Genomic DNA, 26,338 nt, shown 5'->3' with positions numbered 1-26,338 from the left:
TCTTTTTTTTTTTTTTATCTTTCTGGTTGGTCTTGGTTCCCAGCTACCTTGGCCATAGTTGTATCTTCTAAATGTTTCTCAAGATCCTAGGAAAGAAGAGGACTCTACATTTAAAACTGAGAATTCTAAGTCTCTTGTTATTTTATAAAAATAGTAAGCGTGGCCACTTGTGAACTAATAGGTAATTCAGATTGTGTAGGCATGTCAATATTTGGCTCTTACAGTGAATCTTTTATCTCATTTACTTGACTAAATTGTAAACTTCATAGAAGTTTGATAATAAGAATAAAGAATATTCTATACTAATAAGAAAGTTCTCTTTTATTCAATAGACTCAGTATGAAATGTGAGTGTAAATTACTGCACTGCCATAGGTTGCATTTTTGAACAATGATTTCAAAAATATGTTCTTCGGAATCTTCCTGTTTAGAATTAGGGGTTTTTTTTGGTTGTTTTTGTTTGTTTGTTTGTGTAGGTTTTCACAAATGAAGTACACACAGTGGTTGCGAAACTAAAAATCTTATTGTGATAAGAAAGATGATAGGACAAGAGGAATATATTTCATCAAATGGTGAATCTCCTTATCTTACTGGCTTTTAATGAAAAAAATAATTTCTAATTAAAAATGGTTTTGATTCAGTAAGTAAAGGCATGGAATGTCATAAGGAAGCAACTCCCCACGCCATCACTCCAAGTACTCTGGTTTGGCAGGGAACACCTCTGCTGGCTTTATGGGGGTAGTCTTACACCACATACCATGAACATTTCCTGAGCAGTTTCCTCGCTATTTATAAAACTTATTCTTCATATATTTGAACTGGATAGGTAATGACAGCTGCTGAACAGCACCAGCCTCACCTTGCTTGGTGCAGGACACTGCTGCACACCATGGTGTCACGACAAGGAACACGACTCTTGCGCTGGTTTCCTTCCACAAGACAGTGAGTCCTGTCAATATGTAATAACAATAACATCATATGATGTGCAGTACTAGTCTGTCTTACAGTGTCACTCTTTTTTGGTTTAGTACATCTTGTTTCAGAACTTCCTGAGCTGTAGTATGCAGTGAAAATTTACTGTCTGCTCCTACAAACAAGTAATCTCAACAGTTTCATGTTTAAACTTGAGTCAGTTCTCAGTTGCTCTGTGAAGATTGTAAGAAAATCACGTTCCTGCTGAAATGCAGAGAAGCTCTGCTATTAACCACAGCTGGGACTGGATTTCACCCTATGATTCTGTCAAGTGTTTGACATTTATACGCCATCCTCACTTCTCGAATCTTAAGATCGCAACTAAAATGTAGCAATGTTTAAAAGGAAGGAATGTGTTTTTCCATTTGCATAACTTTAATGATCGAACTGATTGAGCTTAACATTTCCTTCAAAGTTCCCACTTTAGCTGGCATTGCTAGCATTGAAATTGCATATATCTCAAAAGTAACATATTTTTAGAAAGTTTTATGTGATAGGAAATGGTGTCTTAAGATGAGAAGTGCTTTTCATCTTAGCAGTAATTTTTATCTCACTTGTGTGTAAGTAGTGTGCTGTGGAGGAAGTCAGACTCTATGTAGCTATATGTACATGTTTGCCTGCCTGATTTTTTTCTAACTCAATCAAAAGAAGCCTTTTGGATGAACAAGTAGGAGATGAAGCAAGGACCAGAGGCAAGACACCCTTTTGTACATTACCTTCTAAGGATTAATGGTGAGACCATTAGTAGGGAAGTAATTAAAATTGTATCTCTGCTTTATCAAAAGGATGCTTAATTGTTAAAAGCTTCCTCATTTTAGAATAGATAGACAGTTCAGTATTTAAGGACAGTTTGTACAAAACCGGTGAACGAAGACAGTAACTCTGAAGGATGGATTTACAACAACTAGTATATCCCTGTGTTCATGAGGTGCAATAGGTTTTCTGAGGCCAGAGGTTAGAGATTTTCTGTTCTTTCTATCCACACCTATGTATGCTTTTGAATTTATATATGCAGCATATTTATCTTTTAGGGGCAATTTTCTATTAAAAGCTGTTTGTCACAGGCTGCTAGAGGACATTTTCTTGTAGATGTCAGTACAGCTTGTCTTGTCAGCAGGGCTGAGAAATGGAGGCTGAATTTGAGGACTGTTTAGAACACCTGATTCTAGGGCATATCCTCAAGAGTGCAGAAGTAATGAAATCTATAAACTGATCTTTCCCTGCCTTATGTACTCTTCATCTTGACTTTTAAAATGGTAGAAGTTCAGTTAAACCTTTCTTTCAGGCATCTAAATTTGTGAAAGTTAGGTTTATACAAAAATTCATGCAATTACTTGTGATTTTAATGGAAGCAGACGATCTGCAGCATTTTTCACACAGATGCTTTATATAAGATGTCCAAAAAATGAAAATGAAGATTTAAAAGACTCTGGTTTGAACAATATTTTGCTGCACTGTGGATATTGTTATTTTGTACTACATTCTAGTATAGAAATATAGGAAGTGAAGAAGTAGTAGTAGAGAGCAGCTTATGAAGACGCCTTGCGGACACTCATGATTTCCTGACCACAGGTTTGGATGATCAGGAAGCTACAAATTTTGAAATCTTAATTGCTGACCTCCGAGTTCTGAGTACAGATTTACCATTCTGCTGAGCTTGATTCTCTGATTATAGAGAGATTGACTGACTGGAGAGGCTTCTCCTTAAAACAGGTTCAGTTTCCCCAAAGAGATGAAGCAAAATGTGAAATGCTGTGTAGAACAAATGAATAGCTGAACAGTGTATGAAGTCTAGCCACTTACCCTTTGGTGACAGCGCTTTTAAATAGAAATCTTCATTTAGCACAGAAAAGATACACATAAATTCTGGTCCTGCTTTGTGTTTGGGAGCTTACACGATTTTGTTCTCAAAAACCCATTTTATAGCTGTCTTGTTTAGGGATTCCTCCATGCATCCCAGCTGATGGGGAGAGATGGGCTTCAATTTCTGACTGCCAGAATTGCCTAGTGGGTCCTGGATGTGTGATTTGGTCTTAAAATATGATTCAATAAAGTGGCTCTGCGTTATGTTTTGTCTAAACCCAGGAAGCACGTATGCACGTACTTGTATGCAAAACTGAGCTGTACGAATCTGCTTAGCAGCTGATTGGTGTCTGCTTTGGTACCAAATGGGACAAAGCCATAGAGCTTTGTTCCACCGTATTCTGTTTAATCCAGAGCTTCAACATCTTCCTTCTCAAATTTATATCTACATTTACACACATATACACGTCTACATTTATATACATAAATACACATTTATAAAAGCTTTGCTACTCTCCTTTTAGATCTGATAGCGACATTAAAAATGTAATTTTGTAGGGAAATAAAGAGTTTAAAATTAAGCCTTGTGTGACTGAAAGCTTGTTTTCTTTAGCCAATTAGCTCAGCTGGTCTGGTAAAAAAAACAAGAAACAAAACCCAACGAAAACACAAAAGAACACAAACTCTTTCAATAAACCTTTTATTTCTTTGTTTAGCATCCACTACCTCTCTGGGCCATCTATTCCAGTGCCTCACCGCCCTCACTGTAAAAAATTCTTTCCTTATATTTAGTCTAAATCTACTCTCTCCTAGTTTAAAACCATTACCCTTTGTTCTATTGCAACAGGGCCCACTAAAAAGTCTGTCCTCATCTTTCTCCTTTAAGTACTGAAAGGCTGCAATAAGGTCTTCCTGGAGCCTTCTCCAGACCGCACAACCTGAGATCTCTCAGCCTTTCCTCATAGGAGAGATGCTCCATCCCTCTGATCATCTTCATGGCCCTTCTCTGGACCCACTCCAACAGCTCTATGTCCTTCTTACATTGGGGGTCCCAGAACTGGATGCAGCACTCCAGGTGGGGTCTCAGGAGAGCAGAGTAGAGGGGCAGAATCCCCTCCCTTGACCTGCTGTTCACCCTTCTTTTGATGCAGCCCAGGATGGGATTGGCTCTCTGGGCTGCAAGCACTCATTGCCGGCTCATATGTCATACATATATACATAAATGCACAACAGTGCTAAAACCAGGATTCTCATCTCCTTTATTTTTCATAACTATTTATGCTGGTTGAAGCTAGTTACAGAAAAGTTTCTCATAGTTACATAGGGGCATTAAGAAAAAAGTTTATTCTGACTCCTGTGTTGAAGGAAAAAAACTCATGTTTTTTCTACACAGTTGAAATCCATGAAGAGTAGAAGTGCTTGGAAAATTTGAATGATTTCATGGATGTCTCAAAGCTTTAAAGATGAAAGATCCAGCTTTTCTTCCTGATTAAGCTATGAGAATTATGAGATCCTGTGGGCTTTTTCTACTTCAAAGGGTCATTCAAATATAACTGTAAGGACGGATGCCACAAAATTATTTCCATGAAGCTTGATAGAATGAACTCCCTTTGTTTTATGTGTAAGGATAAGGAGGTTGCTCCCCTTGGCTTGTTCTACCTATAACTGTTCTGGACATTCAGGGAGCTTTGAAGAGGTATCTGCTAAGCTGCTGAACCTCCTACGTTGTAGGAGCCTGACATCCAAAATGTAATTCTCCCAAGGCAATTGCCTTACACTTGATACCAATTAGGTCATATCAGGAATAAATGCTTCTTAACTCATGCATTGGGAAATGGATATCTGGCCTCCACAAGATAGATTATATCCTAGAACATTTAGGACCAGATCCTGTCAGCTATGGGAGAAACTGCCTGTTACAGCAGGGAAAGTGTTGAGTCAGCATTGTTCAACCTTGCTACCCTTGGAAAAAATCCAGGCTAAAAACATGAATATCCAAACTTGTTACATAAGGCTTTGAACGTCAATGGCTGATTTTGACATTTTGAATACAACAAGCACTGTTTCAGGATGAACTCACACAAGCTGAATATGACCATGAATAGCTCCTAAAAACTGCCCAAACAAAACACTGATAATAGAGCTATGAAAAGCACCATTACAGAGCTTTACCAAAATGAAATTAAGGAACTCACAACAACAAAGTAGTAAGGAAACACTGTTCTGAATATGAGGAAATTGTGATAAAAGAATTTATCCAAGACATAAAAGCAAATCCATAGCTGAACAGGGGTACTTGGCACCTTGTCTATACTACAATAAAACATTCTGGTAAAAATAAATTTCTGTATGAATGCTAATACCATGAAGAAAATAATAGTTCCACCATTATTTTTCTAGGATCTCCACTAAATCTAGTGATCTTAGCAATTTCTATTGTCACGTTTTTTCTATGTGTTAAAATCAGCAGCAATATTTGGCTTGATCAGTGATTTATTTGGTAATTTTTGCCAGAGAAGACAGTCCTTTTGGATATAATTTAACTGCTGGGACCAATGAGGAAGTTTTAATAAATCCCTTCTCCCTATTAACTCTGGACTTCATGGGAGTGTTAAATTTAAGTTCTACCTTCCCCATCGATATTTTATTCCTCCCTCCAACATAGATTTCTGGTGCTTCTATAGCCCTGCTTTGTTTTTGATCACTGTAATAGCTTTACAAAATAACTGAAATTTATATAAATATAAAATGTCTCTTTTTTATGTAACAGCTATGATTAATGTACTGTTTATCCAAAGACTGTGACAGAAGATAATTTTATTCACCATCAAAACTAATCATGACTGAAAAAAAAAATTCAGTATTAATAAATAATTGTAGTTTTAAATAAGGCTATAATTTAAGGTTTAGTTCAAAGTTATCTGGAGGTGCACTATTTGCCCTGTCTTGCTACCCTTGCAGATTTGCCATTTTAAAGAGCATTCACCCTGCAACTGAAATAATAGAAACTAATTGAGTATCTGCATGCCTCATGCTCTTCCTAAATTTGACAGTAGCTGTTATTGTGGGTTAATTTCCAGGGGAAACTCAAAAAGAATATGTTGGATGCTTCAGACCTGTTGATGGAGGAGTTTTCAGGGTTGTGGCTCTGCAGCAAAGCTACTGCTGGAGCAGCATCCCCTGGATGCTGCTGGGACAGATCCCTGCCCATCCCTGGGACTACTGGACAGAGGAGGACCCAGTCAAGCACCCTTCTTTATCTCAGGTACATTTTAATTGTTTATAACTTCTCCTTTTTGCCCCTTTGGTAGCACATGGAAATCAATGCAGAAACAAAACAGTTTGTTTGTCACCTCTCTGCAAAGACTGAAGCCCTTACAACGGACAGCACAACTAAAGGTATGTAAATCTTTAGTCATTATTCCTTGTGATAGAATGCTAAAAGTGTGAGTTTTTCCAAACTGTATCTAGTCTCATGGCACGTGACAATATCCACCAAACAACACCTAGCAGCACTGTTCTCTGCACTGGGCAGAAGTTACATGGGAGAGCAAACAATTTTGAACTAAAAATCGAAAGATCCTAAAGTCTGAAATATAGTACAAATTCCCTTTTTGCCTAAGTGGGATCAGACATCCTTACTGGGATGAAAAAAGTGTAGATTTTCAGGAAAAATTTTGGAAGTGAGTCATAATAGTGAATAATTTCAACTTTCTGGGTTTTTTAAAATAATTTTAACAGTCTGTTGATGACCTATTGCTTCCCCAATTGCTGTTGTCATCATTTGGTCATAAATCTTGGAAAGATTTGGATTTTCATTTAGGGCTTAGTCCAAGATAATGTGCAGTGTACTGAGAGATTTCTGCTGACTTCTTCACACTTTGGAACAAGCCCTTTTGATGGCATTTTCATGTTTATTTTCAAATATTTCTTCCTCTGGTATCCTAAATTTATGTTCCTGATAAAAATCTCAGGGCTTACAAAGGCTTGAAGAGTAATATATTAATTTCTGTTATGTTGCAGTGGCTTCAGTATGTCACAAGGGTATTGTTAAGACTAGTCACTATATTTCTCAGCCTGAAATTGCTACTGTGTTCTTCAGGGACTGATATAATACCAGCACAATCAGAATTAAAAAAGTACTTTGATTTTACTCTTGCCCAACAGAATTTATCCCACTGAAATCTTTGTAATTTATGGTGAGCTAAAAGGAGAGAATATTGAATATTTGGTTTGATAAAAAGTGAGTCTGTCATATAAAAAGTGAAATCCTTTAGGACTTCAGTTATATAGTAATAAATTCCTCCAAGGAAAGTATTCAGTTTACTAATATTTCCTTAAGCATGTTTTATAGGATTTGGGGTATGGGATTTTTTGCTAATATCATGTCATATTTCATTTCATCATTATAAACAATGTGAAGATAAATATTTGAGTTGTATATATTCATTGGTGTACATTCAAGTGTAATTCTAAATATTTAGTGGCAGCCTCGGCTATTCGTGGGGGCTGCTGACCGTTGAGGAGGAATCAGCACACTTGCACCGTGTGAAAGGGTAGTTGTATTTTATCCAACTAATTTAGCCATGGGATTGTTATTCAGAGTTTATATTGCAGTGAGAGACTCTTCTTCTTAACCCAAAATTAATTGTCACCCATCTTACACCTGTCTGAGACTGACATAACGCTAACTGGCAGCTCGCTAACGCCTCGAATGGTTGCCGTGCTTTTGAACTCTGCAATGCATTTCTCACTTGTTGCACCTTGTGCTGTTCCTCCTGGGCACCAGGAGTATTCATAGCATCCTGTGCAAAAACACAGAGGAAAACCTTGAGTGCTACATTAGGCACAGGTATCTAGCCCAAGCCTCTTGACAATGTGTTAGCTGAATAAAGCTTAGGCTGTTTGTTTTGCGTAATAGCTATTTTTGCAGTCAGAGTGGGAAAGAGTTCTTTAGTTCTGAGTACTGGTTAATGGGATCAGTGGAATGCTACTTATGCATTTCACATGGAAGAAGGAATAGAGTTACACGCAGACCTCAGACAAAAAGCAGGGTTTTCCCTGACTGTGAGCCGACCATTACAGATGCGTATGTTGTAGCTAAGCTGGGGATGAAAGCTAAGAGGAAGAATTAAAGAATATTCAAATGCCCTAGTTTGGGAAACAGCATAACACCTATTTATATAACCAGTCCCAATTCCAGCATCCTTTGTTCGGGAAATTCTGTTTGCCACAGTCAATTGCTCAACTACCACCAAGTGAGGTGGGTGCTGGAGCACCTCAGCTTCAAGAGAGATTGTTTATGCTGTCAGCAGCTGATCACACCATAAAGCAAAGTAACTGCTGAGGTTTTGTTGCTCTTAGCTTCAGATAATATTTACATAAATTAACAAGGAATGTCTTCAGATACTTTGTAGAGCTGGGGAGGAAAGAAAGGCCTCTAAGTCTGTGTGGATGTGGGATTGGAACATAGGCATCCTACAGGCATGTTGTTTTGCTGCAGAAACGGACATGGCTCCAAAAAGGGTCTTATTTTCCAAAATTGAATTTCTGTTTCTAACCCAGTTATCCTGAGGTTTCTTGGACTGATTTCATGACAACAGTTAAACAAAATCTAACTCCTTTAAATCACTTATTACATTTCATTATTTGAAATAATGAGTGTAGGTGGTTCTGTTTGGAGGCATGTGGGAATCCAACCAGGAATAAAACCCTTGTAACACAGCCATTAGCTGTGGCATACCTATTGCACGGCCAAAATGTAACCCCCGTGACAAAGTGATATATGCATAAATGGTAGACCTGTTTTGTGTGTGTCATACCAGTTCTTAAGAAAATACCACTTCTGACTCCGTCAGAGATAAACAATTTTAATCCATCCCAGTCACAGTTGCCCCGAAGGAGATACTAAGGCTTTCTTTGCATATTATGAAGAAAAGTAAGTCAAGATAATTAAATTATGTATTATTTTCTGATCGTAATAAGCATATTTCCAGAAAAAGTAAAAGAGTTGGGCTAAGATACAAAATGAGTAGGAAGAAATGCAAGTGAGATTTACCAAATACCTACGTAAATTAGAATTAATGCACTGAACAGATTCAGTTTAACAAGAGTGGGCTGATTTGAGAAACTGATTATGATTTGAATATTAATTTTTAAGGACAGAGAGATAATCTAAAAGCATCCAGAGATGTGTGTTTTTGTACACATCATAACATTTTAACTCATGACTAAGTTATTACAGGAAGACATTTCCATATATTGCCTGCATTTAGGTGTCTGTCTAGATGAATGGCTTTTTTTTTTTTTAAACTGAAAGACAACCTATTTGAAATACATTTGCATTCACTATAGGTTTAAGGGAAGCTTTCTATATCAAGATCCATGCCATTTCATATTTTTAGATTGAAGGACCTTTTTCAATAGGCTAATAGTCAATGGTAAGATCTTCATTAACTTATCAGGGTAATACCTGTTTTTAAGTAATTCACTTAAGTAAGGCCCATTGAAAGCATTCCACAATCAATTTCAAGAATAGTTTGTCAACCCTGAATGATAAGAATGGGAAATTGTAACAAAAGAAGCCTGAAAATCTTTACTCATAATACAGGAAGTCCTTCAATATTAATCGATGAGATGGCTACACTTGAGTTATCTTAATGGTATCACATCCTGATGTCTTCCATTAAAACCATTATAAAATTTAGGAGCTGACAGTTTGAATCTTAGTGGGGGGAAGAAATGCAGCTGAGACAGACGAAAAACTGAAAGAGTTCAAGACATAGTCGTGAGAAAAATAAAAGCTCTCTTTCTTGTGAGGGTCGTAAAATATTTTTGCTCTTCCAAGAAGCACGTACAAATTATTTGAGGATGTATACAAAGAATGATTCATGTTGAGCTTAGTGAACAGCAAAATGGTTATGGAAGAGGCAGGAGCTTAGAGACATTTGTACAGGAAATACAAAGCCCAGAGCAGGATAAAAATACTCCAAGGTTGCAAGGAAGGTAAGGACTGTGTAGGACAGGCACTCCACACTGAAAGCACCTGGTTCTATATTTTCATAAGAAATCCTGGGTTCTATAAAGTCAGTGACAAAGCCTCCCTGGATCACCAAGACTTCCTGGTCTGTCTCATTTACTTGCTTTACTGGGAATCCATTTGTGTATTGGGCAGTGCTTATGTGGTTCTTTCTAAATGCTTTCTCCTAAACCTTTTGCCTCTTCCCTGAAGGAGTAGAAATCCATATATTCATGTTTTCCAGTGCCAAAGTGGGGGGCGGGGGGTTGAGGAGTTTAAATAGTACACTTACCTTCTGAGCCACTTCCACTGATTTTCCAGATGGATGTTAACACAGAACTATCTTAGAGAAGCCACCAAACTCCAGATGGAGTGCTTGGAGTGACAATAATCTAGATGCCTAGTCATTATTAGTCTAGATGTCTAAAATATAATATTGATATTACATTTCAAATGCTATTAACCTTTATTTAGCCTAGATGGCTAAAACATGACATTGATATTATATTTTAAATGTTATTAACAGTTATTCTAGAGAAAAATTCGAGCAGATACGTTTCAGTTGCAATATTTGTCTCTTTATATACAGAACAAATGTATTTCACAGTTTGTTTCCAACTTTTCTGCTCAATTATTATGTATAAATATTAATACACTTTTAAATACAGTACTAAGGAAACTATACTTATGTATCAATACCATAAAGTGATACCAATGAAGTGACAGATCAGAAGAAAAGGTTAAAAACATCTGTATATATATAATTCTATAGAGCATTTCCTAAAATTTTGAAAATGGTGATTAGGCCACCTTTGGTAGACTGCTGCTAACCCTTCAGTGACCATCCTAGTTTTCAAAATGTTTGTCCATTAAGTGAATGAAAAGCACACACTGCTGACCACACTGAACATGGGAGTTCAACTTTGGAGTAGACCAAATAAGGCGGAGTAGTTTCAATATCAAAACTTGTGTGGCAACGTCCAGAAAACTGCAACCTCAGTACGTGGCTCTGCCATCAGTTGCCCTCCGGCTGCTGTAAAGAACTGTTCTTTTGTTGTAGGTGTCTGGCGGTTTTTTTTTCTTTAGCGACTCTCTTTAGAAACAACAGCAACAAAATGTTGCCAGTTGTTAGTTGTCGGATAGCATCAGGGTTGGAGAACATCTTCTGTCCTGAGCCCTGGTCTTCTCCTGGGATTTGGTGGGATCCGTCTCGGAAGGTGTCTCCTCCTCCCCCCGCACACGCACACCCCTCGGCGCTCCCCGCACACATGTCTTTTCTGACACACAGCACCAGCCTATTGGATTGCTACCACAGGATGGGTTCAGGCGCTTCGCCCACACCCCACACCCCCGCCCATTCTCTCTTCTTGTTCTTTTCTTGCCTTTTTCCTTCCTTTCCTAATCTCCGCTTGCCGTAGCATACACCCTCCCGAGGGGTTTGCCTGGATCATTTATTTATCTTGTGCGCATTAAGAAGCCACCATTAGGTTTTGGTGGGAGGCGCCTTACTTTGTGCGCGCTAGCCTGCCTCCGCGGCGCTGCCAGAGGAATACACAATCGAACCGAAGCTGCAAGCTTGGCAGGAGCTGCCTCTGCGTGCCCATTTATTTGCCGGATCCGTATTTTTTATTTATTTTTTTTTTCCGACTGGGTCATTGCCGCTCCCCTCCAGGGTTTCATTTTTTTTTTTTTTTTTTTTTTTTGCGTGTGTGGATTATTAATTTTTTATTATTTTTTTTTTCGGGAATCCTCGCCGGAGTTTTGATGCCGGGCCGGACTTAGCGCGGGCGCGGAGGAGCTGCGCGGAGCCGTGCCTCCTTGCCCCGGGCCCCGCCCGCGGATCGGCCTCCCTGGCCCGGCGCCGGCCGCGGGTTGGCCGCGGGGCCGCGGAGTGGCGGGTGCGCTGCGCCGCCGCCTCCCCGCGGAGCCGCCGAGGGATGCTGCTGCACCGCGGCCGGGCATAGGCAGGAGCCGAGCGGGCGGGGGAGGGAGCGCAGGGAAGGAAGGAAAGAAGGAAGGAAGGAAAGAAAGACGGAAAGAAAGGATTCCCCCACCTCAGCCCCCGAGGGGAGAGGAAAAAAAAGAGGAGAGGCGAGAAGGTGCGTGAATGTGAAGGAATGTACCTGCTCGCCGCCGGAGCCGCGCGATTGGGATAAAAAAGAGATAAACCGAGGCTGATCCTTGCGACTTATTACCCGGAAAAAAAAAAAAAAAAAGAAAAGCCTTAGAGCGGAGGGACAAGAAGAAGAGCGACGAGGCTGCAGCGAGCAGCGCTAGAGGAGGGCGCCCGGCGGATGGCGCGGCCGTCCCGCTGACTCCGCGGCCGCGGGAGGCTGCGCGGGGCGGCGCGGCGCGGGGCATGCCGTGCCGGCGGCGTGACTGAGCGGGGCGCTCCCGCCGCCCGCTCCGCTCCGCACCGCGCTCCCCTCCGCCGCATGCCGCCGGCAGCCGCGGCGCGCTGATGCCCCGGGGCCGCGGCGGCGCTGCGGACGGCCCCTAGGATGAGCGAGGGGGCTGCCGGCGCCGCGGCGCCCGGGGCGGCGGAGGCGGCGGCTGCGGCGGGGGGCCCGGGCGGGGATGGGGCCGGGGGGCCGCCGCGGGAGCTGCGCTGCAGCGACTGCATCGTCTGGAACCGGCAGCAGACGTGGTTGTGCGTGGTACCCCTCTTCATCGGCTTCATCGGTCTGGGGCTCAGCCTCATGCTGCTCAAGTGGATCGTGGTGGGCTCCGTCAAGGAGTACGTCCCCACCGAGCTGATGGACGCCAAGGGCGTGGGGCAGGACCCCTTCTTCCTTTCCAAGCCCACCGCTCCCCCCCGCGGCGCGGAGACCACCGCCGCGGCCACGCCGCGGCCGCCCAGCCGTGTCAGCCCCCGCCTCACCACCATGAGCCGGGCGCCCCCGCGGCCCCCCGGCACCCGCGGCCCGGCGCGGGGCGGCCCGCGGCCCACGGCCCCCCGGCACCCCGTGTCGCCGCACACGGCGCCGCCCGCCAGCGGCCCCCCCGGCACCCCCGGCCGCGGCGCCCGGCCACCGCCCGCCGCCCCCAGCACCCCGCCGCTGCCCGCCTGGCCCACTGCGGCACACGCTACCTCCTCCTACAAGATCTACGTCCACGACTCGGCGCCGTCCTGGACCTTGTCTCCCTTCCAGGAGTCGACCACCACCACGCCGGAGGCCAGCACGACCCCCAAAACCCGTAAGTGATGCCGCCCGCCCGCGCCCTCGGGCCGCCCGGAGCGCGCGTCGCCCCGTCCGGACCCGGTGTCGGCCGAGCGGCGGCGGGGTCGGGTCGGTCCGGGGCGAGGCGCTGGTCGGGCGCGGCTGCCGTGTCGCTCTCGTGCGGTTGCTGCCCTGCGGGAGGGAGGCCGGAGAGCTGCGAAGTTTGCGCTTTTTTCTCCCTCCCCCGCTTGCGCCCCCACTCCCCCGGCAAGTTCCCTGCTTTTGTGATGGATGTTGAGGCAGGAGCAGCCATTTGAGGCGACTGGTTTTTCTTGTGCTTTTTAGGAAAGATGCAGATCCCCCCCCCCTTTTCCCTTCCAGACTGGTCTGCGAAAGGTATTTAGGAGATGCTGGGAGGTATCTGAGCGAGAGGGATCGCTGATGACAGACCCAGAAGGGGCAGCGGGGAGAGTGGTTCTCGGGAGGTGCGGAGTGCGTTGTGCATGTGCTCGTCTGCTGGTGAGGGAGTTTGGTTGCCCGCACACTCGTCTCCCTTGAAAGAGAGGAGAGCGGGCTCCGCCGGATGCTCCCTCCGTCCCAGCGCCCGGCTTCTGAAGGAGCTGCCGCCAGCTCTGGCAGGAAGGAGCCCAGGGCACCCCGCGGATATGCAGACGCAGCCCAGCGCTTTACCGGCTCCCATGTGTAGCCTCAACACCGTCTTGCCGTAACTGACTATTTTTTTTTTAAGCAGAGGAGGGGGCTAGTTCTCCGGCTGATGCTTGGTGACTGGTTCTTTCCGCCCTCCCAAGCACAAACTTAAGGATTCGGGCTAAATCCGAAAATTCATTTGGTCTCTGTGTATCAACTTTCAGCTTCTCATAAAGGTTACTTAGGACAAATGCAATCCTTGCCAGAAGAACTTCTTTGTGGTGCTATTTAGTGAAATGCTCAATTATACTGTGTTATAGTAATCTTCTGCTTTTTCTTGGATGCAGCAGAGGAAATGAAAAGCCGGGTGTCCTCCATTAACTCTTAGTTGCTGCTGCTAGGAACATCAGTTCAACTGAATGCTACCACCTGATCACTTCTACAGCCTAGCGTTCCCCTTTTGCGTGCTAATGTATGGCTATTCTGCCGGAGGATTTTGTTAGCAAGTAATCTGAACTTTATTTTGTCTATTAAATCTATTTGCTGATTAGCACTGGGGCAGAGAGTACAGGCAAAGCGAGCTGATCTTGTGAATTGACAAAATCGGGAGAAGAACAGCAAATTGGATATGAATGTGTGGGTGGGTGTGCAGGTGGCGGATGGCTGGGAATGATTACGAATAAAACTATCACTGAATCAGAAGAGCAAACAAGGCAGTAACTCGTTTCTCCTGTGTCTGCTACGGTAACTGACAGAAGCATCCCTTACAGGTGTGTCTGAGCCTGCATGTTCTGGAGGTACAACCTACAGAAGTCAGAAGTTACCAGAAGGAAAATCTTTTGTGGAGCTGAACCCAACCCATTTCACTGAGGACTAGGGAGCTGTATAGGGCACTTAGAAGCAAAACAGCAAAGGAAGCTAGATTTTTGACCTGTGTTTCTGTTTTCAGTCCTTGTGTGAACCAGATATGTTACGTGGTGCTTCAAACTGCCGTGACCTGTGTGCGTGTGCCTGGGCTTGCCAGGTGGGATCTGTCAGGGTCTAAGTGCTCCCTTGCAATTTCTTCCTTTTTCCTCTTTCTCTCTTTTTGGGTATGTAAGAGAAATCCACAGGAATTTCTGCCCTTCTATGCTGTCTCCTTACAAAGTCTAGAAGGCAGGAATATCCTGATTAATAAATAATGTTCAGCTGGCAGGACTCTCCTCCATACAAGACACACCAAGGAAGAAGAAAAACCACAATCTTGAAATGTTCCTGGCAGTTGCAGAGCCTCCTAACTATTTTTTGTTTTAGGGAGACTGCTAATACCTTTTACAGCAGGGTGTTTCCCTTCATTAAATGGAGCTCAGTTATAGGATGGAAATGCAAGAACTGCAAATCCAGCAGAAATTGACCCTGTTTGGGCACATTGATAGCAGAGATTATCATTAATGGAAGATTAAATAGATTACATAAAAAAGGATTTGAATTTGTAGGGCATGTGAACATTTTTTTAAAGCCTACAGCTGTACTCTCCAAATACATATAAGCATCTCTGAGGATACATGTAAAATTCTTTGAGGCTGCAGTATCCACTGGAGGGGAGAGGGAGGAGAAATGCAATCTTTTTGCTGTGAACTGCTGACATGGTGTGACCCCAAAGCAAGTATCTGCATCTGCCACTAACAGCTCTTAGTAAGAAAGGGAATTTTTAAAATCAAATTCATCCTAATTTCCCAGGTTGAGCTGCATGTTCCTTCTGTGCCTGTTGCTCCAGCTGCTATTGAAATGAAAGTCATGGATCCTGTTGTACCACGTGAATACAAAATCTGACATGATGAATCTCATGCCCCAGCTTTCAAAATAGTGCATGCCCTTGTGTGATCCCCTGGCTTGGTAAGGCACATATGTGGGCAGGAGTCATAGGTTATTTAACATTTCACAGCTTTTAAGAAAAGCAGCTGCCTGTATTTATACTGATTTGTGTTGCAGTTTATTTAATTGTTTTAACATGTTAAATGGGCTCAAAATAGGATTTAGGAAAATGGAAGGCAAATCAGGAGTTATTTCTCCAGAAAGCTGTATGATTGCCCACCTGAATGAATGTTGGTAAAGCCTTTTCTCTGTGTGTGTATTCATCTGAGGAGATGTTGTGAAATCTCTCTTTTTTGTGGGTGTGCATAATGACAATAATTTTTGGTTGTGTTTCACTCAAAGTCAAGCTATCTGTTAGCTGTTTTGAAAGTTCTTGATGAAGATCCTTCAGGTTCTGACTAAGCAAAAGCCACTTACTCATCAAATCTCACTCTGTATCTTGTGCCTGCATGTGTTTTCCATGATCATATAAGACCTGTGGCTTGTCAGCATTAGCTTCTTCATCCAGTGCTCAGCATAAAAGTCAGTCACTGATTTAGAAGGGTAGGCCAGCCTGTACATCAGAAAAATCAACCAGCTGACTGGAATATACCAGTGAGGTTTTAATTTTATCAAGCCATTGGTTTCATTTTTAAAAAGTCATGCCCTGATTTTTCCAATATGCATTTTTCATGGTATTCTGGCTTCTTCAGTAATGTTATTATCTTTAAATTGAGATACTGGACTTATAAGAATTCCTGTGTGAATTCAGCTATGAAATAGCACTGTGGTTTCTCTCGTGTTCATATGACCAAAGGCTAATGCACAGAACTGAGGTCAGGCAGGTGGGGCTCAACTAATGCGTGGTAACCAAGAAAAGAGATGTTACAGAACACTCTAATCAATAAATCTTGTGAAGTCCAATCGCAACCTTTTTTTGAGTCCAGACTTCATCCTGAGTATGCTTTGATTTCCTGCTAAAGATTTTCTGGCCCAGCCGTTTGTCCTAGTCATGTCTCTGACTGTTTGTTATGCACGGCATGGGTTCAAGTAACAAGCATCTGGCAGATGCACAGCTACCAGCACTGACATTTTGGTAAAAGCTGTTTGTTTTATTTTGCACTGACTCAAATATCTTTTTCACATTAAGGATGACACTTAGATGGAACTGCGGGGTTTTCACCAACTGGAGGGTGTTGTGGGAGGTGCCAAACCGTAGTAAAACCAGACCTGCTCTTCCCAGAGCCCTAAAGTGTTCTGCCAACAAATGACACGGATCTGCGAACACTTCGCATTATGATCGTGAGCTGTCATTGAAATCGAGGGGAGCACACGTGACTGGAAAGCACGTGCCTTTAGCATTAACTAGGAATAATATGCCAGTTATGTATCAATTTTAAGTGTTTCAGAAACTGCTGAATTGAAAAAAAGATACTGAGGCAAACAACTGGGAGTTTTAGGAGCAATGGCTTCTTATTTCCACTTACTTGCTGTTCACATACCTTCTGTCAGCGTACCACAGAAATGATTAGATTTGTGCTTCCCATCTTAAATACTTGTCAACAGGAAGACTACCATCAAGATAAAAATAGCAGATACAGAATTGTAGCCACTCCACTGAAATGAAAATTACTGTAGTTGTATTTTATTTTTTCACATTTTACAGCTATAACTTGTTTCATCTGTTTCAATTAAGTTGGATGACACTGGACTTAATTCCATTTTCCATTTATAATCTTCTTTCTAGTTAGGGACTAGTGCAGTTATCACTGAATTCATAAAGAAGTGGAATATTCAAGTAAGTCCCACTCAGATATGTACATTGATTCTATTTGGATATATTTCTTCTCTGTTGCTTTTATTAAAGTATTCATTGAAATCCTGTGACCTAGGAAACTTTCATAGCACTGGCATGATGAGTGGAAGGGATATGGATGAAATTATTCCATGCTGATTTTTAATCCTGAAGAAAATTCTTTTGGGAACTGTATGGTTTCTCATTGATTTAACCTGTGATCACTGGTAAAAGCAAAGCCTTACATTTTATTTGGCATAAGTTTTTTGCATCTATACAAAGACATTATGTGATATATTATATGTTGACAACAGAATACCATTATTAAATTAAAGTATTGATTCATTGCAAAGTCTTATGCTGAAGTAATGTCAATCCCACAGAAGTAATGTCTAAACCCACAGAAAATGGAAATTAAAAATTAAAGCAAAAGACCTGTCTCTATCTACAGTATTGTGTCTAGTGTTGCAGTACATTTATCATCTGACTCATTGCTTTGAAACGTCCTGCAAAGCCCAGTAAATACATGGATTGCCATGGATTTGACCTTGACTGTATCTTTAAATTTTATAGCCCATTTGGCTTTCAGAAGTACCTATAACATACTGGTGTTAGCTTTTGCTGATTTCTGTTGTGACTTGTATGGAAACAAACAGCACAAGGAAAAGTACCTGGTAAAATCATGTGGGATGAGTTGGTCACTTTTGTTTTTTTCTGAGCCTGGTGGTTTCTTTTCGAGCTTCTTTTTGCTTTGAACAGCTTTGCAGTACTCCAGTTTGACTGTACACGTGTGTGCACACACAACACAGAAGCACGTGTTTGTGCATTTGCAGTGTGCCAGTTTTTGAGAAGGATCAGGACTTCAAAGCCTGTAGTAACTCCAGGAGCAGTCTTTGCTGAACAAGACGGCTGCTTTGGTTCTGGTGCTTGTCCTTGCACTGTAGTTCAGAAAAGAAACCTGGTGGTTTCATGGTAGCTACTTAGACTGGCGGCTACTAGAAGGCTAAGTTGAAGTGCATCTTTTTTAATTTGGAAGTCTCAGGTTCTTCTGTGTGGAAGGGATTTGTTATCACTGTTGCTATTAAGCACAGATACTTTTTAATTATTATTTTGCATCACAAGAGTAGGAAAAACAATGAAATACTTTACGTTATGAAAGGGTTTCCTTCCTCTGAGGGACTTAGTTCTTGGATTGATATGGTGAGAGGTAGAACTGTCATTCACAATGAGGTGGCTGTGCTTCAGATCCAAACTGGGGCTGTGTTTTTTCATTGCTTAGGACTCAGTTTCCAGAGTGGACAGCTCATAAACCTGCTTTCCTACTTTTACCTTCCCCTTCATACCTAATCTCAAGCCACTCTACTGAGTAAAGTACATCTTCAGTGGAGGAAAGTAGCTCCCTGTGAGGGCAGAGCGAGGGCACTTCTGACCTGGACAAGAGAGAGGAAGAACATTCAGAAGGCTCCTGGGTAATACAGAGAAAGTAAATGCACATGGGTAGGCAAGTGCTTTCTGAGTGGGTTTTTACTTTCTATCACCCAGGTTTCTGGGGCCCTCTGGTAGAATGCATTCAAGAGGAAAAAAAATGAATAAAGCAGCCACGAGGAAAATTAAAGTAGCAACTGAATTTATAAATTTCCGTGTCCTTTTCACGGAAGAAATACCTAATTGGATCGACTCTTCCTGGTGAAACTTGGAGATAGTAGGGAGAAATACATTAACTAAATGCTTATTGCTACCTGTTTAAATGTTTATTTCTGAAACTTTGTTTCAATATTCTCAATATTACCCTAGTAATATTCAAAAATACAGATAAAATAATTCTTCCAGTATTTCATCTTTTCCATCCTCCAAGAGTAGTATTTTGCATTTCCAAAGCTGAGTTTCTTGTGTAGCATGGAAATAGGAGGATTCTGTGACTTTCAGGTCTTTTTTTACAACACATTACTCTTGATTCCATTTTTTTTCTCTTTTGTGGATCTATTAACTGCTGACTGTAGGAGACAAACTATTCAGCTTCAAAGATAATTCATATCATGTTGAGAAACTGATTTCTAAGTCCAAATTGATTTATTTTTTTTCCCTTAGTGTGTTTTTTCTTGGCATTTCTGCAAGAATTAAGCCTTTGAGAAAAGCTCAGGTAGAATGGGAGAGGCTTACTGTCCAATAAAAATATAACTGGATAAAAACATAGAGTGAAACTTTGGTCTGGAATACCTGAAGAAATTCATGCTTTCGTCTCTGTAAACTAAATCCAGCAACTTGCAAAGTCTCTCTCCTCTTTTTACTTTAGCATCTTTTTGTTTGTTAGTTTTTGGGTTTATGGCTTTTCCTTTTCTTTTAAAATTAATTAATAGCTTGGCAATTCTAAGGGCCCTACAGTTGTGCCCCATCCTTGCCCCCCACTTGTATTTTGCACTCATAGGAAAGAGGTACATTAGCAATGCATCTATATTGACAACGTGGTAGGTGCTCTTTGTAGAAAAATGAATTAATATTTTATTTTTTATGAAAATTCAGATCTTTCACTGAAGCATTTTGTAACTGGGTTAGCAAAGAATTGAGAAAAACATATCCTGATAGTATTCTATGTAGAAGTTGTGCTGAATTAAGTAGTTTACAGTCTTCCATTTTTTATAATGAAATTGCTATATGGCCAATTTTTGCAAACATACAGGCCCAGCTTAGGGTGTGCGAGTGATGCATTTTCTTGTTTATGGAGTTATGCATCTGCAGAATCAGGGCTAATTTGTGTGAACATCTGTGTGATTATATCTGTTACTCTGCCTTAGATTGCAGTGTGAGTGCTTACAAAACATGCCTGTGTAAGTAAATGTACATCAACTTTTTAAAAGCTGCCAACATTATTTAAATGTGCTTATTAGAACTGAGTTTCCATTAGTGCATTTTCTTTTGCATGTGTTTTCTACCTTGCTTATGTTCTTAGCACTGCCTTGAAAAATATAACACTATTCTGTTTACTCTTTGCCTGAAATAAAGTCTATAGTAAAATCTTTGTGTTCTGGGGGACTGTAGTTGCTTAGTTATAGATTGTCACAATATACATGGATCGTGAATCTTTTTAAACATTTCTTTTAAACTATTTCCTTACCTGATTTTTTTTCATTATTTCTGAAAATACTTCTGGGTTTGTACAGTTTCTCTCTGTATTAAGTTCTCAGCTAGATAGATGCCAAAACTGACTTTTTCCTGAACCTTATAGATAGAAAATGTTTTCTAAAACATTGGAGATGGGGAATATGTATTTGAAGATCTAGTCATTTTCTGAAACCAAGGCTATGAAATTATCTTCATATTGTTCATTTCACAGCATCATTGCTGTTAAAGTTTCAGGTTTCTAGTTCAGCAGAAACTGAGCCTTGATTGCTGGCTGTTACCAGATAGAGGGGCTATAGCACTGCATAACAGCAAATCATTAAATTAGTATTAATAGCAAATAGCCTCTTTTGCAGATCTGATTATTCTCACTGATGTCAGAACTTGTAAAGCAAGAATTGAGATAAGATGTATTTATTCTCTTGAAAGGGTGTCGGTGGTCTGTTTTTACTGCAGTGACAAGTTGTTTTTTTCTGAAGTGGTTGACAAGGAAGGTAGAAAACATACTATCTAGCCTGCAGTTGCTGTGCTGCTTCTAAACATAATCGGAATTTTAACAAACACAAAATACTTATACCGAAAAGTGTTGCTAACTACAAAATTGTGCTGCACTGTGCAAATGCTAATGTTTACTTATGTCTCCCAATTCAGTGCATAGTAAAATAGCATTTCCAGTAGTGTGCTCAGAGTGGCTGAGAGTTGTAGCTATCTGGCCTTCTCCGTGGCTGGGTAATACATTAAAAAGATGTAGCGAACCTTTGTTTCCTCTCTCCTGGTGAATTACAGTAAAAGTGGTTAGCGGGTTATCATTAGAATAGTGCTAAGCTATCCCAGAAGTTTTGACTTGGAATTGATTATATAGTACTTGCTACAAAAAATCTAGTAATTGTCTTCTAAAGGGGTGTCCTTTGTTACTGTTTTTTTTAAGAGTAGTGCTGTGAGGAGAGGAGATTGTTTTTCGTGTTCAATCTGTCAGTGAGTTTACAGAAGAGAAGCAGGATCTTTGTTTGAAACCCAGAGATATGCTGCACTGAAAGGGTACAGTGGTTTTCCTGCCAGACTTTGCACTGCCAGGATTCATGGGCAGTGGGTACAGGAACTTAACCGAGGGGATTATTCTGATGAGTGTCAGTGCTCCTGATTTAGAAGGGTAGAGGTACTTTTGTAATTATTTCATAAGTAGCTAAACCACATTAGTCTTTAGCCTGAAATCTGGCCCAGCTACATAATGGCCATAGTGTTGAAAGTTCAATCCCCTCAATTTCTTTTTTTTTTAATAGTAACTAGAAAACTAAAATGCTGTGCCTAAATACATACAGAAATGACTTTTTCCTTAAGCAGATTGGGTATCTTTTGATTTTAGATTTCAATCTTTATTTTATAACATACGCTAATAGACCATACTATACATTTCACAGGGTCAGCTGCTGATTTATAAGCTGTATCTCAGTGTCTCGAAGTTGATTGTAATTAGTTTTCATCAGTCAAAAATGTTAGAAAAATACAGGTTGCAAACTAACAGTTTATAAATTATGCTATCTAACAGGCGAAAGCAATTATTGATGCTGGTTTTGAGTTCATAGATACAGACTTTGAAATGCACTGATTGTCTCAAAGTAATGTAGAAATGATGCAGTCTGCTACTAAACTGTGTTTCTGCAGCATGTTTTCATGGTGCACACAGGCTCTTTCTACTGAAGCTGCTCTGTACTTTTACCTCAACTGATTACCTTCTGGGCTGTGAAGATGATGACCTTGATGCTCGTCATTTTAAAAACAACAGAGAAAATGCAATGTTCACAGGATACTTAGAGTCTCATTTGTGCTGGGGAGGGTGAACATTTGCCACTTGGTGACTGCTGTCACCTTGCCTTAGAGAAGAAGGGTGGCGGGTGGTCAGCGGAGGTGACGGGAGGAGCATTACCCATCCTCCGCTTCTGCACAAGGAGCTCTTCAGCACGCTGTGGCCTGATCTGGGAAGACACAACCTTTGCCTTGCCTCTGTCAGCATTAACTGTCCTGCCTTGTTCTCTACAAAAGCACAGAGGGAAATAAGTGTCTCTAATACCTTTTCATATCTGGAGCACATTCATTACAGAGGCTTACTTAGTCTTAAATGAAAAGCAAGAAAGTAACTTAATATTTTAAATTGGTTTTAGAAGTATCTGCCTGCAGTAGGGAATTCTTTCAGGTTTGAGGTCTTGGATGGCTGGATTTAATCTGAATATATGAAGTTGTAGTGCTAGTGTGTGATACACTGAAGAGGGGAAGAAAGAAGGGTCTGATACTGTAATTGTTATTTTATAAGAAGTTGGAGAGATCACTTGCATCTACCGAATTTCAGTAATGGGTGCAAGGCTTGATTACACCTTGTGTTTACATATGAAAGCTGTCCTGTGTTACCTTGGCAGATGTAGGGGATTTGTAGCCAGCCACAGCTTCACTGCTGGAAAGTGGATCTATAAAGGTGAACTAAACACACACATACTGAGGAGCCACTGAGCTCCTCATTCACAGTTTGTTTGCAGTGCATATTTTGGAAACATGGTAATAATCAAAATACCTTTATCTCTGACTTTTATGGTGCTCCTGGCTGGTCAGTGATGTACTTATAGAAAACAAGGTATATTGGACAGGCCTCGAGACAAAATTCCTTACTATAAAGAGATGATGGTGGTAGAGTCCTACAGTGAGGATGCTGTGAGATTCTTGTGAGATGTTTTATTTGTACATTTGTCTGCTTAAAAGCAGTGTGGGTTTATTACGGAGCTTATTTTTTTAAATGCTTTTAAGAAGATACTGTAAGATTATATCTAATTAATTAGACACATTACATTTGAATTATTTAATTAGAGATTATTTTTCAACCCTCCCTTAAAATTCTAACACTCTCTTAATGTTTTTTTTCACATTTGTAATCCTGTTTATGAACGCAGCCTATATGACAGCATAGACCCTCGGACTTTTTTCTTAACAAATATCACTTAAAGATAAATTTGCTGGTTTTGTGTCACGAAATAGAATTAGAATCTGAGGAACTCATCTCATGTGTAACCGAGAGGAAGCTGTAGGCTGCTCAGCAGTTCTGTAAAAAACACAGCAAGAAGCAGGATAGACCACAGACAGGCACTAGATTGAATGTCTTACATGAGAACTCTTAATTAAAGCTTCTTAAAGAATTTAGAGTCCAAACATAATGAATTTCTTCTAATTATCACCAGATTTTGGTCGAACTCTTCACTGGCAAAGAGGTAATTAAAAGCTGCTAAGTTCAGTTCAGCTCTCCATAAATGAAGGTGGGGATAATAAAAACACATAAATAAACAAATTAGGAGGATATTAAATATATGTGATAGGCAATTTCAGTAGTAACTATGGAAAACAAGTTGATGTAAAAAAACCCTTCAACAAACCCAGAATCCCAAATGCAGTATCATGAGAGTCAACATTATTTCACATCTTTGTTCATTACTTTGTATAATGACTTCTTACATTACATAATAAAAAATGTTTGACTTGAGCAGTGTTGAGGTGTTACAATAGTCAACTGCTTTAGAATGACTTCTTCACTATTTCAGCTTGCTTAGTAGTCTGCTATTCATCCCAAAAAGTTGTTAAAACCTCAAAGAAAGTAACAGATCAGAGCCTATTGGTTACTGAAAGTTGGGAGAGCAGGAGTGGTCATTTCTTTTCCTCAAGCTCAGGGTGTCTTATTTGTGAAATAAAGGCATGGTGAAGAGGTACAGATGAGAAATGAGGTGTGCTTTAATGAATAATCAAGAACTAATAAGAAAATATACTTCATGGGTCTTGTTTTAAATTTCAGAAAGTACCTGATATCCTTGATTGTTCTGTTGTTTGTGTGTCTGATCATTTTCAATAATTCTCTGACTGTGAAATCTAATGGATTTTAACACTAAAGAGGAAGGGACAGAGACTAATTTTATTTTTATTTTGGGGGGGGCTGATTTAAAAGTGTCTCTCCAAATATAACCAAGATCTGTCCCCAAATGACAGGGGTGTATCTGACAGGAGAGCAGGGCTGTCTGTGAGACACCCTAACGCACCAGTTACTCAGCTTCGTAATTCTTTATTTTTGTCCTGCAGAATTGAATCAGATTTGAATTTGGGACACTCATTAGGCCAAAACCTGCCATTATGACAACCTTATTTAAATCTTTTTAGCTTAACTTTGTAATCACTTGTCACAGGGAATTTTAGTAACTACTATGTTTTATATTGCTGTCTTGTTATATTTTAGAACCAAAGTGTTATTGTTGCCATATCTCACATCAAAAGGAAGAAACACTTTCAGTATGGTGTAGTCTTCTATAGATAGAGTCAAAATGCTCTCTGAGTAGGTGGGATCCTAAACCAAATCCAAACCCAATGAGGTAAGTGAGAATAAGTGGGCTCTAGCTAACATTTAAAATAAACAGTTACAAAGGAGCGACTTGCTTAGCCTAGTCTGTTGTTCTGCATTTGCTCATAGTTGACTTCTGTAAAGTGTAACTATGCTGATCTCTTAAGAAAAAAAAAATCTAATAATAAAAGTGCATTTATTAGAGGGGATCTCAGGTGGAGAATGAGACAAGTTTTATTGCAGAGGTATTGTAGATCTACAAATACAATTGGAGAAAAATGGGCAAATGATTTTTCTGTGTCTCTTTGGTGAGGGGATAGAATTTTTCACTTTCCAACCTCCTTCCAATAATAGGATTCCAACATCAACAAAGTTTGAGTTGGTTTTTGTTTTTAGTTTAAATTAGCTGAAAATGTTTTTTGTAACTTGAACTGATATGCTTAGCTTTCGGGTGTAAATAGGTAAGTGTAAAGCTTGCTAAGTGTTCTTTTATTTGTTTATTTATCCAGCTGTTGGGGGTTTAAAAACAATGTCTGTATCAGAGAAATTTACTAATGGTGGGCAAGAAACTGTTTATCATCTTAAAATGCTCATATATTCTAATTGTCTTAGTATTATGAAGAAAGGTTTAGTATCTTTAGTTATTACTGAAGATAAATATTGTATTAACACCCAGATGTATGACCCCAACACAGATGTTCATGTGGAAGGCTCACTCATTATGAATTTCAAATGAATTTCGTTGTATGAAATGATTTATACTGGTGCTTGAACAGCATGTTTTGGTAATAACCTTTTTAATGCCTTTAAGACATTTAATTGCCATTAAGTGGCACAGTCTGCTGTTTGGAAGGGAGAGCTGGGAGTATTTTAGTTGCAAATAGAATAATGAAATGGATTGAAAACAAGGAGGAGTAATAAATGAATAGATGTGTGATATTAACAATGAGATTGGCATCCTTTTTATGACCGGAGTATGTGGTGTGCATCCCCCAGGGTGGGATATCTGCTCCCCAGGCAGTCTTGGGGCTGCCTACAGGTAGCTGACTGCTGAAGTCAGTGGAAGCTCTGCAAATGGCCTCACATGGGACAGTTAAACTCTGCCAGTCTGGAACAGTTATGCCCAAGTAGAAGGCCCTTTTAATGAATGGTGGGCTAGTGTCTGTGTAGAAGGCTTTTGACTGTTTTTACATTCTGCATGACTCTCAGTGGTTCTGTCAGTCTTTATTTGTAACAGTTGTGTTGTAATCTCATTACAAGAACATCAAAACACGAAACCAGTTTGTACTTTCAGGTAGCTTTGCTGTAAAAATAATGTGAAAGTTAAATTTTTCAAATCGGTATGTCTCCTTTCCTTGTGTTTCAGTTGTGACAATGTGGCAAGGTGTTCAGATGGTAGTCAGGTAAGCATCAGGAAAAACAAAATGATTTTTGTGGGAATCTCAGGTTGAAGTGGTTGCCTTGCCTTGGAATTTTCTTGGGGATCTGCAAGTGCAGCTCTTTTAGTGAAGTTTGTAATTTCTAAGGAAAGCTGCAGTGTAAACATCAGGTCTTGGAAGGAAAGAGTGTGTAAAAACCAAAAAATTGTGTGAGATACATTGTTGAAATAAGGTAATATTTGCCCATTAT

General features: G+C 40.6%; 1 protein-coding gene across 2 annotated transcripts in view; it reads left to right on the top strand.

Annotated features, from left to right (window-relative positions):
• Window positions 1-12,293: 12,293 nt before the first annotated feature.
• NRG3 (neuregulin 3) overlaps window positions 12,294-26,338 on the top strand; it is a 384,996-nt gene continuing 370,951 nt past the window's right edge. For both annotated transcript variants that reach the window (XR_001873528.1, XM_017807194.1), the window contains exon 1: window positions 12,294-12,990. Coding sequence is in view for 1 of the 2 variants with exons in the window: in XM_017807194.1 (XP_017662683.1) it covers window positions 12,294-12,990 (697 nt within the window). In the remaining variant the exon portion in view is untranslated. The remainder of the gene's footprint in view (window positions 12,991-26,338) is intronic.

This window comes from Lepidothrix coronata, unplaced genomic scaffold, assembly GCF_001604755.1.
Source record: "Lepidothrix coronata isolate B3197 unplaced genomic scaffold, Lepidothrix_coronata-1.0 Scaffold17, whole genome shotgun sequence".
NCBI classification, from domain to species: Eukaryota; Metazoa; Chordata; class Aves; order Passeriformes; family Pipridae; genus Lepidothrix; species Lepidothrix coronata.
This window is presented reverse-complemented; position numbering and strand designations above follow the sequence as displayed.